This window comes from Telmatherina bonti, assembly GCF_933228915.1.
Source record: "Telmatherina bonti genome assembly, chromosome: 14".
Taxonomy (NCBI): Eukaryota; Metazoa; Chordata; class Actinopteri; order Atheriniformes; family Telmatherinidae; genus Telmatherina; species Telmatherina bonti.
In genome coordinates, this window is record NC_136612.1 from 14,377,381 (window position 1) to 14,396,986 (window position 19,606).

Here is a 19,606-nt window from a genome sequence, read left to right on the forward strand (position 1 = left end):
CTCCTAAAAACATGTTGATTTGAATCAGGTGTGCAGCAACAGGGTGCAGAACACCAGTGCGTGAGGGCCTGGACTGAGGATCCCTGGTTGGTCCTCATGCACCATCCAGCTTCATGCTGCTGTCAAAGTTGCAATGGTAGCACATCTGACTCCATATCAAAAAGTCATCTGTTCAAGTCAAATCGGGTCAGAAAACCAGCAGGTTTTCGTTGTTTCCCTCTACCAACACAGCCAATTCAAATCAAATGCTTCAAACAGCTTCTAGTCAACCTATTTATGAATTTTGAGCAGATGTGTTGCAGCATGAACACAAAACCTGCATGATACCGGCCATCAAGGAATGGAGTTTGACACCTGTGATGTAGACAGTGAGCTTCCTGGCTGAGGCTAGTTTTCTTCTAGATTTAGCACAAATCCAGACCTCATTCTTTTGCTCTCAATATACACGGTAAAATGGACTGCATGTGAAAGAACTTGATCAAAAGAGGTATTTTAATGCATGAAAAAGACTGTGGTTAGAAGGTTGCATGCTCAAATCAAGTCAACTTCTGACATAAGTTGACTCAAGTGGTGTTCAGAGATGCATCCAAGTAGGTCACCAACACACCTGTCTTTGAGCTGTACATCTGAAGGAGGCATTGTTACACTTGAAAGCTTTATATTTTGGGACACATGAGGGTGTCAATGTCCACGTAAATGGAAGATGCATGAGGCCAGAATGAGTGGCATGCAGTTGGTGCTCTATGACTCTGTGGCGCAATGGTAGCGCGTCTGACTCCAGATCAGAAGGTTGTGTGCTCAAGTCACATCAGGGTCATTTATGGTTCATTGCTCACACTAAAACCAGCTCTTGAGTGTCTGCACCCAAACCTAAAAGCCCCTTTTTACAATAAGTTTCAATTATCACCCAAATCATTTTATGCTCTCTTCACAGCCCTTAACAAAGACAAACACTACTTGTCGGATACCAGGAACGTTTTGGTTTGGGCAACATATTGGAACCAATGTTGCTTCTGATGTGTAAGAGAGGTTTAATTCAAATTTAGACTCTTTATGAGACAATGCAGCTTGTCTTGAAAATTCTCCTAGTGGTCAAAAAGATTAGTACAGGACTACACAGTCACAGTAAAACTAGATATGTTATTTGACCTGCGGAAATCTTTATGTTGGATTTCTCGTTTCATTTGTCACATTTTTGGGAGATGTATGGGAATGAAATGGGTTGTATCTCAACAGAGGACCAAGACCTTGTGGCACAATGGTAGCGCGTCTGACTCCAGATCAGAAGGTTGCATATTTGAATCATGTCAGTGTCATTTATGTCCTGTTTCACAATATGTGCATCTTGAGCATGTCAGCTTTCAAGCAAATTCAGATTCACTTGTCACCCAATATGTATATGTAAGTTGCAGAAGAAGAATCAGTGTGTTTACTCTTCTCCATGAGCAGCTAAGAAAGCTGACTCAGACAAGCTGTGCACGTCTCCTAAAAACATGTTGATTTGAATCAGGTGTGCAGCAACAGGGTGCAGAACACCAGTGCGTGAGGGCCTGGACTGAGGATCCCTGGTTGGTCCTCATGCACCATCCTGCTTCATGCTGCTGTCAAAGTTGCAATGGTAGCACATCTGACTCCATATCAAAAAGTCATCTGTTCAAGTCAAATCGGGTCAGAAAACCAGCAGGTTTTCGTTGTTTCCCTCTACCAACACAGCCAATTCAAATCAAATGCTTCAAACAGCTTCTAGTCAACCTATTTATGAATTTTGAGCAGATGTGTTGCAGCATGAACACAAAACCTGCATGATACCGGCCATCAAGGAATGGAGTTTGACACCTGTGATGTAGACAGTGAGCTTCCTGGCTGAGGCTAGTTTTCTTCTAGATTTAGCGCATATCCAGACCTCATTCTTTTGCTCTCAATATACACGGTAAAATGGACTGCATGTGAAAGAACTTGATCAAAAGAGGTATTTTAATGCATGAAAAAGACTGTGGTTAGAAGGTTGCATGCTCAAATCAAGTCAACTTCTGACATAAGTTGACTCAAGTGGTGTTCAGAGATGCATCCAAGTAGGTCACCAACACACCTGTCTTTGAGCTGTACATCTGAAGGAGGCATTGTTACACTTGAAAGCTTTATATTTTGGGACACATGAGGGTGTCAATGTCCACATAAATGGAAGATGCATGAGGCCAGAATGAGTGGCATGCAGTTGGTGCTCTCTGACTCTGTGGCGCAATGGTAGCGCGTCTGACTCCAGATCAGAAGGTTGTGTGTTCAAGTCACATCAGGGTCATTTATGGTTCATTGCTCACACTAAAACCAGCTCTTGAGTGTCTGCACCCAAACCTAAAAGCCCCTTTTTACAATAAGTTTCAATTATCACCCAAACCATTTTATGCTCTCTTCACAGCCCTTAACAAAGACAAACACTACTTGTCGTATACCAGGAACGTTTTGGTTTGGGCAACATATGGGAACCAATGTTGCTTCTGATGTGTAAGAGAGGTTTAATTCAAATTTAGACTCTTTATGAGACAATGCAGCTTGTCTTGAAAATTCTCCTAGTGGTCAAAAAGATTAGTACAGGACTACACAGTCACAGTAAAACTAGATATGTTATTTGACCTGCGGAAATCTTTATGTTGGATTTCTCGTTTCATTTGTCACATTTTTGGGAGATGTATGGGAATGAAATGGGTTGTATCTCAACAGAGGACCAAGACCTTGTGGCACAATGGTAGCGCGTCTGACTCCAGATCAGAAGGTTGCATATTTGAATCATGTCAGTGTCATTTATGTCCTGTTTCACAATATGTGCATCTTGAGCATGTCAGCTTTCAAGCAAATTCAGATTCACTTGTCACCCAATATGTATATGTAAGTTGCAGAAGAAGAATCAGTGTGTTTACTCTTCTCCATGAGCAGCTAAGAAAGCTGACTCAGACAAGCTGTGCACGTCTCCTAAAAACATGTTGATTTGAATCAGGTGTGCAGCAACAGGGTGCAGAACACCAGTGCGTGAGGGCCTTGACTGAGGATCCCTGGTTGGTCCTCATCCTTCTTCATGCTGCTGTCAAAGTTGCAATGGTAGCACATCTGACTCCATATCAAAAAGTCATCTGTTCAAGTCACATCGGCTCATTTATGAAGAAAAGCTCAACACTATGTAGACCAGGGGTGTCAAACTCCAGTCCTCGAGGGCTGGTATCAGGCAGGTTTTTGTTGTTTCCCTCTACCAACACAGCTAATTCAAATCAAATGCTTCAAACAGCTTCTAGTCAACCTATTTATGAATTTTGAGCAGATGTGTTGCCGCATGAACACAAAACCTGCATGATACCGGCCATCAAGGAATGGAGTTTGACACCTGTGATGTAGACAGTGAGCTTCCTGGCTGAGGCTAGTTTTCTTCTAGATTTAGCGCAAATCCAGACCTCATTCTTTTGCTCTCAATATACACGGTAAAATGGACTGCATGTGAAAGAACTTGATCAAAAGAGGTATTTTAATGCATGAAAAAGACTGTGGTTAGAAGGTTGCATGCTCAAATCAAGTCAACTTCTGACATAAGTTGACTCAAGTGGTGTTCAGAGATTCATCCAAGTAGGTCACCAACACACCTGTCTTTGAGCTGTACATCTGAAGGAGGCATTGTTACACTTGAAAGCTTTATATTTTGGGACACATGAGGGTGTCAATGTCCACGTAAATGGAAGATGCATGAGGCCAGAATGAGTGGCATGCAGTTGGTGCTCTATGACTCTGTGGCGCAATGGTAGCGCGTCTGACTCCAGATCAGAAGGTTGTGTGTTCAAGTCACATCAGGGTCATTTATGGTTCATTGCTCACACTAAAACCAGCTCTTGAGTGTCTGCACCCAAACCTAAAAGCCCCTTTTTACAATAAGTTTCAATTATCACCCAAACCATTTTATGCTCTCTTCACAGCCCTTAACAAAGACAAACACTACTTGTCAGATACCAGGAACGTTTTGGTTTGGGCAACATATTGGAACCAATGTTGCTTCTGATGTGTAAGAGAGGTTTAATTCAAATTTAGACTCTTTATGAGACAATGCAGCTTGTCTTGAAAATTCTCCTAGTGGTCAAAAAGATTAGTACAGGACTACACAGTCACAGTAAAACTAGATATGTTATTTGACCTGCGGAAATCTTTATGTTGGATTTCTCGTTTCATTTGTCACATTTTTGGGAGATGTATGGGAATGAAATGGGTTGTATCTCAACAGAGGACCAAGACCTAGTGGCACAATGGTAGCGCGTCTGACTCCAGATCAGAAGGTTGCATATTTGAATCATGTCAGTGTCATTTATGTCCTGTTTCACAATATGTGCATCTTGAGCATGTCAGCTTTCAAGCAAATTCAGATTCACTTGTCACCCAATATGTATATGTAAGTTGCAGAAGAAGAATCAGTGTGTTTACTCTTCTCCATGAGCAGCTAAGAAAACTGACTCAGACAAGCTGTGCACGTCTCCTAAAAACATGTTGATTTGAATCAGGTGTGCAGCAACAGGGTGCAGAACACCAGTGCGTGAGGGCCTTGACTGAGGATCCCTGGTTGGTCCTCATACACCATCCAGCTTCATGCTGCTGTCAAAGTTGCAATGGTAGCACATCTGACTCCATATCAAAAAGTCATCTGTTCAAGTCAAATCGGGTCAGAAAACCAGCAGGTTTTCGTTGTTTCCCTCTACCAACACAGCCAATTCAAATCAAATGCTTCAAACAGCTTCTAGTCAACCTATTTATGAATTTTGAGCAGATGTGTTGCAGCATGGAGACAGCAAAACCTGCATGATACCGGCCATCAAGGACTGGAGTTTGACACCTGTGATGTAGACAGTGAGCTTTCTGGCTGAGGCTAGTTTTCTTCTAGATTTAGCGCAAATCCAGACCTCATTCTTTTGCTCTCAATATACACGGTAAAATGGACTGCATGTGAAAGAACTTGATCAAAAGAGGTATTTTAATGCATGAAAAAGACTGTGGTTAGAAGGTTGCATGCTTAAATCAAGTCAACTTCTGACACAAGTTGACTCAAGTGGTGTTCAGAGATGCATCCAAGTAGGTCACCAACACACCTGTCTTTGAGCTGTACATCTGAAGGAGGCATCGTAACGCTTGAAAGCTTTATATTTTGGGATACATGAGGGTGTCAATGTCCACATAAACGGAAGATGCATGAGGCCAGAATGAGTGGCATGCACTTGAACAAATGTGAATCTGTGGCGCAATGGTAGAGCGTCTGACTCCAGATCAGAAGGTTGTGTATTCAAGTCACATCAGGGTCATTTATGGTTCATTGCTCACACTAAAACCAGCTCTTGAGTGTCTGCCCCTCACCTAAAAGCCACTTTTTACAATAAGTTTCAATTATCACCCAAACCATTTTATGCTGTCTTCACAGCCCTTAACAAAGACAAACACTACTTGTCTGATACCAGGAACGTTTTGGTTTCGGCAACGTATAGAAACCAATGTTGCTTCTGATGTGTAATAGAGGTTTAATTCAAATTTAGGCTCTTTATGAGACAATGCAGCTTGTCTTGAAAATTCTCTGAGTGGTCAAAAAGATTAGTAGAGCACAGATTGTAAGACAGGACTTTACAGTCACAGTAAAACTAGATATGTTATTTGACCTGCGGAAATCTTTATGTTGGATTTCTCGTTTCATTTGCCGAATTTATGGGAGATGAATGGGAATGAAATGGGTTTTATCTCAATAGAGGACCAAGACCTTGTGGCACAATGGTAGCATGTCTGACTCCAGATCGGAAGGTTGCATGTTTGAATCATGGTATGTTGGGCGATGAATCTTCTGGAAGGTTTTGGTTTGGGCAACATATTGGAACCAATGTTGCTTCTGATGTGTAGGAGGTTTAATTAAATTCTAATGGTAGCACATCCAACTCCATATTAGAAGGTCATCTGTTCAAGTCATGTCCTCTTCCTACAAGCTCTGCATATTTCTGCTATATACACATTTAATTGAATCAGGTGTGTTGCAACAGGGGCACATGGACAGCCTGCAGGATACCAGCCCTCCATGACCAGGATTAAGGATCCCTGGACTACACTATGCCCTGTGATGTGTAAATGTCTTTCCATGACTTTCTTTGCAGTATACTTTTATACTGACGTCTGAAAACCCTCTCAAGAGAAAAAAAAAAACTTTTTAATGATATTTGAGAACTTTTTTAAATGTACAAGTTTCCTTTCCCAGTTTTATTTTCTTATGGCAATATTTAGGCTCAGTGGCTTTCGGCTCAATTCACAACAAAGTGACAACATTGTTTTGAAGTAGCGCTCTACATATAAAGCTGTATTGTACGTCAAAGACCTCATAGTTCCATATTTTCCAAACAGAGTACATCACTCTCAGACTACAGGTTTACTTCGGGTTTCTGAGTCTCTAAGAGTACGATGGGAAGAAGGCTGCTCCCTTATGGAACCAGCTCCCAGTCTGGGAACGGGAGGCAGACACCCTCTCTACCTTTAAGCTTAAGACCTTCTTTTTGGTAACTCTTATCGTTTGGCGATCTAGCCATCCATTAGTTATGCAGCCATAGGGACATCCCATGTTGCTCTGAGCACCTCCTTTTCACCTCTTTCCTCCTTTTCCTACTTGTAGAAACATGACAGTATTGGCATCATTTATGTATTTCTCCTCTTTCTGCAGGTCTTCTTGCACAAAAGCTGCGTTACATGTTGATCTGTCTTTCCTGTCCTCTCCACCCCAACCAGTGGAAGCAGATGGCTGGTCTCCCTGGTTCTGTTGGAGGTTTATCCTTCCTGTTAAAAGAGTGTTTTTTCCTTCCCACTGTTGCCTTGTGCAGCTCAGGATTGGGGATTGAATCCGAGTCAAGATTCAATCTAATCTGTTGGTTTCTCTTAGCTAGACTTTTTATGATGAGTTGGCTGGAAATGATGTGTCTGTGAAGTGCTGCTAAACAAATGAAGCCTAATTAAACTGAACTGACTTAAAATTCAGGATAATCTGCGAGTAGTCAGTTGTTTTCCATTGCCACTGTCTTCTTACTTCAGGTTGTGGAATCATGTTGAGATGATGTTTGGATAAAAGCTGTTCAACAGTCTGGTGATTTTTCCTCTGGCTGCCCAGATACGCCAGTCTGCAGACAGGAGTAAAGAAGCGGGGAGCTGGATTGGATGATAAATATGTATAAGGCAAGTCTGCATGTGGGGGCTGAGGACTGCTACCTCTGTGAGGGTTTAAAATAACTCTACAAGTACTTGTTCTTCACCACAGCCTCTTTGAGGGTGAAATATCTCACTTAAAACTTAAATGGCCCCCAGTTCCTGCAGTGGTTTGAAAAAAAAAATCTGCCTTTAAAAAAGATTAATGATCAAAGATTAACTTAGGAGTTCATCTTAATGAAATATTGTTACAGATCATTCAGTCATTTTGAATAATGATCCTGTGGTCTGAAAATCTTGGCTGAGACTAGTTTTGAGGTCAGAGGCTAACTCTGCTGTGTAATCGACAGCAGGAAGAAGATCTCAGGTGAAAAGGTAGAGTGTTGCGTGCTTAAAGTCGCCTCTGCTGTCTGTGACCTGCTCTACAACTGTCAACACTCACACCGCCATCTGACCTCATATTCACCAAACCAGACAGTCTGAGCTTGCCGCCCCGTTCATACACACTATGACATGTGTGGATGTGTGCGGTTCAGACAAGAGAATATTATTAGTCGAGGTAGTGCGTTAAATATTCTTCGTAGAAGCATCTTTACTGAAGCAGTCATCCTCTTTTCTCACATTAACCTGCAGATCATGCTGACAGTCCATTTATGGGGGTTTATTCCTGTCTAGACATGTTTTATTTTTCAAAACAGAAGGTGTTTTTATGAGCTAAGAATAACCACACACACTCTCTTTGAGCTTTTTGTGTAGCAAGAAGCAAACATTCACCCCTCAGATCATGTGTAACGTACACATGAAGAGTTCGGCGTGCTGCTTAGTTCAGGCAGACACCCACGACGACTATCGTGTTTGTTTAAGTCAGACTTGGCTTAGCTGTGCAGGAATATGACAAGCTTTAAATGTTTCCTTTCAAGCCAAATATATAATACACACACAGACACACACTGCACAGTGCAGCTCTTGCCTCAGTTTTCTGTGCCGGATCCACGTTTTAATGCTGTCTCTGTGCTTTAATCTAATTAGTACAATTTTTATTAGTGAGTTGTACGCAGGCAGAAGCTGCAAAACTTGACACACTCACCTGTAAAAGGAGGACAAGGTTTTGCTAAAGAGTTTGAATTATCGTTATTATTTACTTCTGGATAAAAAGAGGAGAAAAAAGGGAAAAAATCCATAAAGATCAAGGATATTTCAACTTTCTTCTTATTAATTTCATTACCTTCTTATCACACCATTAGAAATATCAGTCATCACTGTTTTATTGCTGTTAGTTTATCTTTTCTCATTATGTCTTTCTGTTAAAGATGACATTTTACAGCGTGTCCTCATCTTCATCAGCACCTGTGAGCGATACAAACACTCAGAAGGTAGATTTTTACTGTAATTAAACCAGTTATTACAGTGTGTATATACACAGTGTGTGTTAAAGAGGCCAGGTTCCTCAGTCCTCTGCTGTTAAAGAGGCTTAGTCATCCTGCTAGCCTCTTTTCAACCCCGGTGCCCATTAACTGCCCTTAAAACCTTAGCTGACGTGTGCACAGGATATGATCAAGCCTAAACCCATATGGACTCAAAGAACCTGGATCTGGCCTGATTTCTTCCTTTTCTTTAAAGGAAACCTCTGTTGCTTTGATTTTCAGCTAAACTAATGAGAGGGAGGGGAAGTTTCAGACCGAAGGGGTTTAATAATGCAGCTCTGCATAAGTCACTACATCTGCTGCTTATTCTATGACCTGTTTCGAGGTTCTCTGATGACAGGTAATCACCCTGCCACTTTGGTTCAGACTGGAACGACTCCATGTTTAATCAAGTTTTAGGGCAAATTGTGTGATTACAATAATAAACATTTGTATTTATAGTTACTGTCCAGGCAGTACCTTTTACCTTCAGAACTGCCTTCATTCTAGGTGTCACGGATTCAGCAAGGTGTTGGAAATATTCCTCTGGGATTTTGCTCCATAATTACATGAATCATCATACTGTTGCTGCACATCCATGATGAGATTCTCCCGTCCCATCACATCCCAAAGCTGCTCTGCTGGATGTAGATCTGGTGACTGTGGAGGCTGTTGGAGAACACTGAACTCATCGTCATGGTGAAGAAAGCAGCTGGAGATGATGTGAGCCTTGTGACATGGTGCATCATCCTGCTGGAAGTTTCCATCAGAAGATGCTACACTGTGGTGATAAAGGGATGGACATGATCAGCAGCAACACTCGGTTTAAATCGTGTCATGTTGGTACAAAGGAGCCCAAAAATATATTCCCACATCATTAGACCACCATGAACACTGATACAAGGCAGGATGGATCCATGTTTTCATGTTGTTTACACTAAACTTCTGATCCAACCATCTGAATGTGGAGCTGAAATGGAAACTCATCAGACCAGTTTCTCCATTTTCTATTGTCTAGTTCTGGTGAGTGTGTGTGACTTGTAGCCTCAGTTTCCTGTTCTTAGCTGACAGGAGTGGCACCCGGTGTGGTCTTCTGCTGCTGGAGACCATCTGCTTCAAGGCTGCACGTGTTGTGTGTTCAGAGATGGTGTTCTGCGTACCTTGATTGGAACCAGTGAACCGGTCTCAAAGAGCCGAGCAGGAGGCAGAGCCTTTGGTTATCAGGCCCCTCTCTTATGGAATAAGCTCCCAGTTAGTGTTAGGGAAGCAGACACCCTCCCCACCTTTAAGACTAGGCTGAAGACTTATCTTTTTGATAAGTCCTATAGCTAGGGATGGTTAGCATCCCTTAGTTATGCTGCTATAGGTTTAGACTGCTGAGGGACATTTCCTGATATACTGAGCTTCTTTATCTCTCTGATTTACACCCCCCCCCCCTTCCTTTTCCTTCCCACTGTTGCCAGTGTGCTTGCTCAGGATGGGAGATTGAGTTGGACTCAACTCAATCTGTTGGTTTCCTTATATAGGCTATTATGAATTGGCCTTCATTATGTTTTCCCCTCTGTCTGTAAAGCGTCTTGAGATGGCATTGCCGGGATTTGACGCTATATAAGTAAAGTTGAATTGAATTGATTATTTGACTTCCTGTTGCCTTTCTATCATCTCCAACCAGTCTGCCGATTCTCTTCTGACCTCAATCAACACATCACCAAGACATTTAGGTCCAGAAAACTGCTGCTGATTGGATATTTTCCCTGCTTCAGATGATTCTCTGTAAACTAGAGATGTTTACGTGTGAAAATCCCAGTAGATCAGCAGTTTCTGAAATACTCAGACCAACAAACACGTCCCGTTCAATCACTTAAATCCACTTTCTTCCTAATCCTGATGCTCAGTTTGCACTTCTGGAAGTCATCTTCACCATGTCTGCATGACTAAATGTACGAGTTGCTGCCGTGTGATTGGCTGGTTAAACATTTGTGTTAACAAGCAGCTGAACAGGCGTAGCTAACAGAGTGTTTAGTGGGCATGGATGTCCTGGTGTCACATACTGAAAACAAGCACAGATCCTTTGAAATGACTGAAGACTTGCTGGGAAATTTGCACGAACTGGCCAAACCTTTTGATGCAAGATGAACTAATTTGTGTGTTGGACTGAAATGCGGCTGAAGAGCAGACGTGATGGTTAGAAGGTCATTCCTTACGTTTCAGTTGCTGGAAAATAACATAGCAGGGGTGAATCTGCTGCTGGTGTAATAATGTGGTATTTTTTAGGTATGACTCACAAAATAAAAGTAAATGTCTGTTTTATAAAAACAAGTTTCAGTAGTTGTGTTAAAGGAATCAATCAGGAATGTAATCCCACAGATGTACAACCTACACAGAGCGGAGATATGCTAATGATCTCCTTTTCATGAATATAAACCTGAGCATCAGGAGCTTTACGGACAGAGCTGAGCAAACCAAACGCAACACAGAACAAGAGAGCTAATCAGTTATTAATTAGCCACATTGACAACGTCAACGCTCCAGCAGCCTAATGTTCACACTTTCTCTTTCATTTCCTCATTACCTCCAACGTCCGAGTCTCTTTGCTCCACTTTTAAAATAAATTTTATTTTAGACGGTGACTTTTATTCTTATTTAACTTTACACTGGCAGTTGTGTAGATGTCCCTGTATGGTATTGTCCCATTGTAGTGACGGGCTGGAAGTTTAAAGTTGTGATTAAGTTAACGGTATCCAGAGATTTCCAGACTCTGGAATTAATGCACAACAAGTCAGAAACAGATGGAGAAGATTGTCAGATAATATAACTGTGCTGTTTGTTTGGACATGATCATTTTTTTGTGTTTCTTATACACAAACATGTAAAAAGTCTAACAAGACTTTCTCTGATCAGGGAAATATCTCAGACTTCAAACACAAGATTATTGAAGAACTTCAGGAATTGCAATGTTTTTATTCACAACTTCTAATCAGATACCTGCAGTTGTGCCGTGATTTTGTCTCAATATCACTAGAAGTCATAGAACAAGTAAAAAATGCCCAGTGACTTGTCTCAGAGCAGAGGAGTAGGAACTAAAGCCTACGTTTGTAAACTCTACTGGACTTCTGCAACTCTCTTATCAGGATGTCTCAACCCTCTGAAAAAGCCTCCAGCTGATCCAAAAAGTCTGCAGCGAGAGTTCTGGCGGGAACAGACGAAAGGGGTCGTCACTCTCCCACATTACCTTCTCTTCATTTGCACCCTGTAAAAATCCAGAGGAGAGTCTAACATCTTCCATCACACTGAGGTCTGACGACCAACCTCCGTCATGTCTAACAGACATCATAGCTTTGCTTCATGCCAGCCGTCAGAGCACTTTGCTCCCAGTTTAGTTGTGGTTTCTAAATGTAGAAAAGGAGGCAGAGCCTGCAGGAATCCCTTGCTGTAGAACCAGCTTCCAGTTTGACACAGGAGGGAGACGTCCTCTGGACTTCCAAGCTTAGCAGCAGAGTTTCCACTTTGGTAAAGCTTTCCAGGTGGACCTGAGCCGCAGTTGTTCTGCCAGCGGACCTCCCTTTGTTACCACGAATACTTCTCCTCTATTCTTGTCTCTTCCTTAGTTGCATTTAGCCCAGAAATTGGATTTTCAGTAAGCAGACAGAAAGACGAAACGCTGGTTATTAACCCTTTAACAGCCTGCTCTCCCAGCCTGAACCATCTTCACATTTCAAACATGTTTTTAATGTTTTATTTTTGTTCAGAACAAAAATTTTCATATTATTATTGTCAAAAGAAGGGGGAAAAAAATGCAAAGCGTGACTTTTAAAGGGCCTTTAAAGACTTTCCTTCATTATTTTCCTCCTCCTTTTCTGAATCTTCTTCTCAGGCTTTATTAATGATTTTTTTTTTTTTTTTATCAGTCCTGCCAACCTGAATATCTGTTTCTCATGCGAAAACCCCAAGATATGAACCCTGAACATACATACATGCAAGACAAGTCCATCTTTCTGACATCTCCACGTCGAACATTAAAAGCATTACAGATGATGCAAAGAAAAGAATTGCAAAAGGCAGCAAAAAATAGTAAAAATCACAATAAAATCATGCTAAAATCATACATTAACCCCTTAAAATTCCTGCAATCCTGCAGGAAGATGGAAAACGCCCCACCTACAATCTACTAGAATGCCAAAGGGTTAAATTAAATGGATGGAGGGAGATACAAAAAGCAGGACAGGGGCGAGAAATACCAGGAATGTGCGTCTGAATAGCCCTGAATTTTGGGATGTCATGAAATGCCGTTCTGGTTATATCTGCTCAAGTGGAAGTCGTGTGAGAAGATGTACATCTTTCAGCATACAACACTTTGCTCCTGTAGTTTATAATGAAATCTGGGAGCGTGTGACTCCTTTGTTTGTTGCACCTAAAACAACAACATGTCACATGTGAACACAGCATCTCACATGGGCCTGAAACGCGACCCGTAGATTGTCTCTGAGTACAGCTAAATGCAGGAGTGCTGAGGTTTACGGGGATAAGCCGGTTTAAATCTTTCCAGACTGATCTCTGACATTGTCTGCTGAGTCGCCTGCACTCCTTCCGTACCAGGACTGGTGGGGGGGCAAGGGGGAGGGGTGGAGATGAAGGGAACAAGGGAGGGAGGCAGAGGATACTGGTTTGGCTGACCTTTACCAGTGACCATGTGACTGGAAAAGAAGAGGATGTGGGGATTAGGGTTGGAGGTATAAAAGCAGGGTGTGGGCAAGCTGCAGGAGAAGGAACAAGGAGCTCTAAGGAGAAACCTCGAGGGAAAACTTGAGCAACAGGTAGGAACCAGATCTTCTGCTGCCTTGAGCAGAAAAAATGAGACTTTTCATCTTTAAAACGTGCAACAGCTTCTGCTAGACCAGCTAACCCAGTTTCCAGCAGCATCTAGAGCGGGCTTACAATGCTAAAATCATGTGAAGAATTTGGTTGAAGATGGTTTTTTCGTCCTGCATCCAAAACTACGCACCAGAGATCACCAACTCTGGATCTCTTGGGCCACAATCCTGCAGGTTTTAGAGCATTCCCTGCTGCAACACACCTGACTCAAACCAATGCATCAACAGGCTTTAGCAGAAAATCTATTTAATTTGAATCAGGTGTGTTTCTGGGACACTGGCCCAAGAGGTCGAGACTTGTTAAATGCTGATGCAGGGAAGGGCTTTATGAACCGATGAGGAGCAAAAAAAATCCAACTTCAACAATAGAAAATGTGTTGGTGGGAAGGAGTGGGGGGAGTATAACAGTTTCTAACATCACTAAACCAGCATCAAATAAGAAGCAGATCTGGAATCAAGAATAAAACCTTAGCTAATGAGGACATGCAAAGGCTTGAAAAGATGTGGCAAGAAAGCCAAAGAGGGAGCACATGTGCATGGATTTAGAGAAAAGCCGATTGACAGCGGGGGCAACAGTCATGGCAGACAGATGGCTAATAACCTGTTGGGCAGCATCCCTTCCGCGCAGCCTGCCAGAGGAATCGTGTACTCAGGAAAGACTCCGGTGGCCCAGATCCGCTGGTGCTGATGCAGGTGCATATGTTACATAATGAGCCAAAGCAGAGTGTTTTTCACCTCTGTAGCCTAAACGGATTAGTAGTGTCAGCAGTCACAGGATCCTGCCTGAGATCTGGTTTGATATGATAACAAGTGGAACTGAATGGGGAAAAAAACAACAACAAAAAAAAATCCCAGAGATCAGCAGGAGCGTGCGTTGGGAGTCACTGGCTAACTGGCCTCAGTCCTGAATAATCCAGTAAATATAAAGTTCTGTAAATTAGCTGCAAAATATCTGTATGTGGGGCTAAAGAGATGAAAGGTTGATGAAAAAGTTTGAGGTCAAGAAATGAAGGTTGTTTACTTGCTGCACATGTTAAAGGGCAATTACTCAGCGGAGGATTGAAGTGGGATTAGCGCTAATCTGGCTGTTTAACCTAATCTGCATAATCTCCACTGATTGGCATTAAGAGCTGGATGGAAACAGGATTACCGCAGCGCAGCAGAAGGCAGAGGAAGCCGCAGGAAGCTGCAGGAGGAGAAGCTTTGTGTTTTTTCTAAACTTTCTTCTGTTTTTCGCAGCAGAAAATCAGCAGAAATGAACGCCAGTCCACCTGCAGGAAGCGTCCTGGCCCCCGGCGGCGCCACCGGCCCCACAACACCCAAGAAGGGACCACCCAAGTTCAAGCAGAGGCAGACTCGTACCTTCAAGAGCAAAGCCCCCAAACCAGGCCAGAAGGGGTAAAAAAAAAATCCCTTTTTTCCGTTCTGTTTCTCTTTATCTCTTCGATGCACACAGTCAGATCAGCCTGCAGCCTCTGACGTCTCTGTTCCCTCTTCCTCCAGCTTTGGTGACGATATCCCTGGCATGGAGGGTCTTGGCACAGACATCACAGTGGTGTGCCCATGGGAAGCCTTCGGCGACATGGAGCTCAGCGACTTGGCCAAATACGGCATCATTTAAACCGCCTGCCTTCCTTGCCTGCCTGCACCTTTTCCTCCGTCTGACCCTGTCCTCCCTGCCTTCTGTTCATCTCAGCTCGGCACTCCGTCATGAGGCTGCCAGCGAACCCCCCTAACGCCCTCTCGTCTATCTACCTCATGGTTTACTCCCCTAAGTGGATGAAGTTATTTTATTATTATAATAATAATAATAATACTGTTTACAGTATGTATATATACTTGAAATAAGAAGACGAGAAAAAAATCTCCACATCCCTTTTCCCCTTACCCGTCCACCTAAACTTGCACAGATGAACTTTCACTTCTTCCTCTGGACTTTCCTCTCTTTCTGCCTCCCTTCTCACCCACGGCAACGGATGCAAGCCAAATGCTAGCTCAGCACTAGCTTGTATTTGCTTCTACATGGCTGTTAAAATGTAAATATATGTTGTCAGAGCCGTACCTTTTTACCTTGTCTTCCATCTCACCTTTTGTACACCCCCCCCCTCGTTTCTTTCACATTGTATTTTCTACTCCTTGTGGCCGATGCCGTTGTAAACACCCGAGGATGCCAGGAGAGTGTGCACCATGCAGTGGAAGGTGAACGCTACGATGCACTTTCACATGATCACGGAGGAGAAACTCCCTTTCATCTCAAGCTCCGTCTCCCTCTCTCCCTGCTGCTATCTGAACCCCGGTCCCTCTGCAGAGAAAAATAAAGACATATACTGTATGTGTTTTGTGTGTGTAAGCACAATACTACAGAAAATGTACTGTGAACTGGTATGTACTGTAGCTGCAGTAAAGTGTGTCTATTTTCAGTACTGAAGTGTCTCTTTTCTTTTCTATTTGTCTGGTACAAAAAAATGAAAACATTAAAAAAAAAAAACCGGTTGATTTATTCATCTTTTCATGACGGCTACGGCTGCTAACAAGGTGTGCCACATTTAAATTATATGCAGAAACATAGCATGCTTCTAAAATATTATTTTGGAAGGTTAAACAAACAAACAAAAACAGAAAATAAACTAGATTTGAGTGAATGAATATTATTAATGTGAAAATACCAAATGCAGACGTTGAGAAGTTTCCTAAGAAACGTCTCCTTTGTTGTAACTTGATGTGAGAAAATTCATCAATAAATATGAATATAGTCAGAATTTGGGGTTTGAAAGACGATGCAAATGCGAAGGCAACACAAGGCGCTGCAGTGGCAGGAAAACCAACAAACTTGCTGATCAGACAAACTAGAAACAACATTGGAAAAAACACAAACCAGGCATACAAAGCGAGCTACGAGGAGGACATGGCAAACTTTCAGTACGGGGACAGGTAATTAGGTGGACGGATGCAGGTGGGTGATGAGCAACAAGAGACAGGTGGTGGGACTGGGATCCCAAGAGCAGATGAAGAACTGAGGGCACCTAGAGGCAACGCCAGGTAAACTCACACCCACACACACATCATGACAAACTAAAGAACAAAACCACTAGCAAGACAGAGGAACAACAAACAGAATAAAAACAAGAAGCTTCAAACTGAAAACCCAAAAACAAAGTCCAAAGAACCCAGCAAACACCGAACACCACAACAGTCTCCAACTGGGAGGATTTCAGCACAGAAAGACACTAAGTTTGCAGATAGTTCAGACATTTCAGATAAATGTTCTCAATGTAAAGTTACAAATATTTTTAAAGTTTTGAGTTGTTTTAATCAGCAAAAATCTGCTGCTCAGTCCCACTTCCCTTCTGTTAATCTCTTAGCTGAACTCCCCATCAAAGATCCCTCATCATTCTCTGAACTGAAAGCACTCTACTGCAGAGGAATCACCTCCTGTTCAAAAGTACTTTATAGTACGGCGAAATCTGATGACAGACGTATTTAAATGACGGTGATCAGCATGCCTGAGATGATTGTGTGGCGTGTGTGTGTGTGAATGGTAGATGCTAAGCATTATGGGGCAAGCGCGCTATGTTAGCATCCAGTGCAATATAAACAATAGTTTTTCCCATTTATTCATGCTGAGTTTGGACAGGAAGCCCTGCCACAGAAAACATGCTTAAAAGGCCAGAAAGGAAAAGGGATTCGCAGGAACACGCTAACATGCTAACCGACGAGACCAGAGAACGTTACATCCACAAAAACCAGCGTGATAAATAATGTGGACGCTTATTTAATTAAAACCAAGACATGGAGCAACAACGTGAGAAACTACCACAGGTTGTCATGGTGATCTGTTTGCCTACCTGGTCCATGAGGAGTGGACAACAACTCTGTGATTTGCTCACAGCTACGTGAAGCTAAACTTGAGAGGAGCTTACATTGATGTAGCAGACATTGTTGTTTCTAATGCTGATGTTCTCATCTTAACTATTAAAAGTTTGATCACTTTTAGTTCCACTCGTAGCAACAGCATCGGCTGTGTAAAGGTGGAGAATAGTGGATCAATTAAATTCATTTTTAAAACAGCAGCATAAGTGAGGGAAACATAACGGTAAAAAAAATCTGAACAGTTAAAGTGTCCTGTTTATTAAAAGAAATAAAGAACGTCCCTTGTTGGTTCCAGTGTTGAACTTTAGAGGAGTTACTTGACATTATACAGGGCTAGACATTTTGTTTACAGATATATTATTATTGTTAAATGTCAGGGAGAGGAAATGTTGTGAATCGTAATTTAATAAACTGAAGGACAACTGGGGAGATTATAATGGGACAAAACAGGAAGGACAACAAACTGGCAAATGAGAACCAACTAGTATATCTACACAGAAAACACAACAAGACACAGGTGGACTGAATGAACTAAAGGAAACCAGATGGACTAATGAACAGGAAATGGTAAGCTAAACAAACACACAAGGGAGAAAACCTACAAAATAAAACAGGAAACCAGAACTAACGAAAACACAAAAACGCCACACCATGACAGTTAGGTCTGATATTTGGTGACCTTCTCTCTTCTTCCAAGCTGGAAAGCGGCAAAAAACTTACACCAGGTCTGTTCTTTTATGCACCCAATAATGCAGAAACAGAAAACCGTTTTGTGGTCTAAATTGTCCCAAAAACAAACACTTGAACTGATCACAGCAGGATTTCCGATGCAACCAGAAGTTACCGTCGATACCGTCGTGACCCATGATGCACAAAATGATCAAATTTCCCTTCTCTCTCAGTCCACATTGCATATTAAAATGAACATTTAGTGCTAAATATGTGTAGTTTTTTTTTAACAAAATATGCAGCAGTATATTTCCAGATTGTATGCCCCATTTAACTAGTGCTTTGTTGGATTGAGATCTGGTGTCTGATGCCATCTTTGTATATTAAGCACCCTGTCATTTATAAAAGACCAGTCTGAGATATGTCTTTCGACACATTTAATGTTATTCTGCTGAAACAAACCAGTGGAAAATGGTCACATTCTGGTCTTGAAAGGGTCGATGCAGTCAGGATCAATCCCATCCATGGTCATAACCCTCAGATATACAAACCGTCAGAGAAGTTGGAAATTGTTATATAAACCTTTCTACATTTATATAACAAATCCAAATAACTGATTATAATTGTGCTCATTAAACTTGAGGATAATTTATGAGCAACTTTGACATGTGGTGAGCCACAACTCATCCTTAAAGGCTAGTCTGTGGTGGATTCTCCTTTTATACACAATCCTGACATCCTCACCAGCAAATAATTAATCTGATTACTAAACAGTGGTCCATGATGACAGTTTTTTTTAATATTTCATTAAATATGTGTCACTTTTATGGGTTTGTTTAAAAATAATTAGCAAATTACTGTTTTGTTTTTTTTTGTTATTTTTTAAAGCTACATGATTTCTAGAAACGGGGGTTGTAGAACTGTACCAAGGTTCTCCATACGAGCTGGGATGGATCCATGATGTCAAACCTGTGGAAAGTATTGTTGTTTTTTTTATTTTTTTTATTTATTTTTTTTTTTTAAGTATCAAGGATTGTACACTCCAGTAGATCTTAAAGCCGGTTCTGTATAAAAAATTGTGTATTGGTTACTAGGTCACAAACAGTGACCTAGTAACCAATATAAACAATGGTTGGCTCAAACTACACTGCTCAAAAAAATAAAGGGAACACTTAAACAACACAATGTAACTCTAAGTCAACCACACTTCTGTGAAATCAAACTGTCCACTTAGGAAGCAACACTGATTAAAAATCAATTCCACATGCTGTTGTGCAAATGGAATAGATAACAGGTGGAAATATTAGGCAATTGGCAAAAAACACCCAATAAAGGAGTGTTTCTGCAGGTGGTGACCACAGACCACTTCTCAGTTCCGATGCTTTCTGGCTGATGGTCACTTTGAATGCTGGCGGTGCTTTCACTCTAGTGGTAGCATGAGACGGAGTCTACAACCCACACAAGTGGCTCAGGTAGTGCAGCTCATCCAGGATGGCACATCAATGTGAGTTGTGGCAAGAAGGTTTGCTGTGTCTGTCAGCGTCGTGTCCAGAGCATGGAGGCACTACCAGGAGACAGGCCAGTACATCAGGAGACGTGGAGGAGGTC

General features: G+C 41.9%; 1 protein-coding gene across 1 annotated transcript; it reads left to right on the top strand.

Annotated features, from left to right (window-relative positions):
* Positions 1-14,714: 14,714 nt before the first annotated feature.
* Positions 14,715-15,080, top strand: pde6hb (phosphodiesterase 6H, cGMP-specific, cone, gamma, paralog b; the record flags this gene model as incomplete). The annotated part of the gene is made up of 2 exons (XM_079252984.1): positions 14,715-14,857; positions 14,963-15,080. 2 exons carry the CDS (start codon positions 14,715-14,717, stop codon positions 15,078-15,080), a joined length of 261 nt encoding a protein of 86 aa, XP_079109110.1.
* Positions 15,081-19,606: the final 4,526 nt, after the last annotated feature.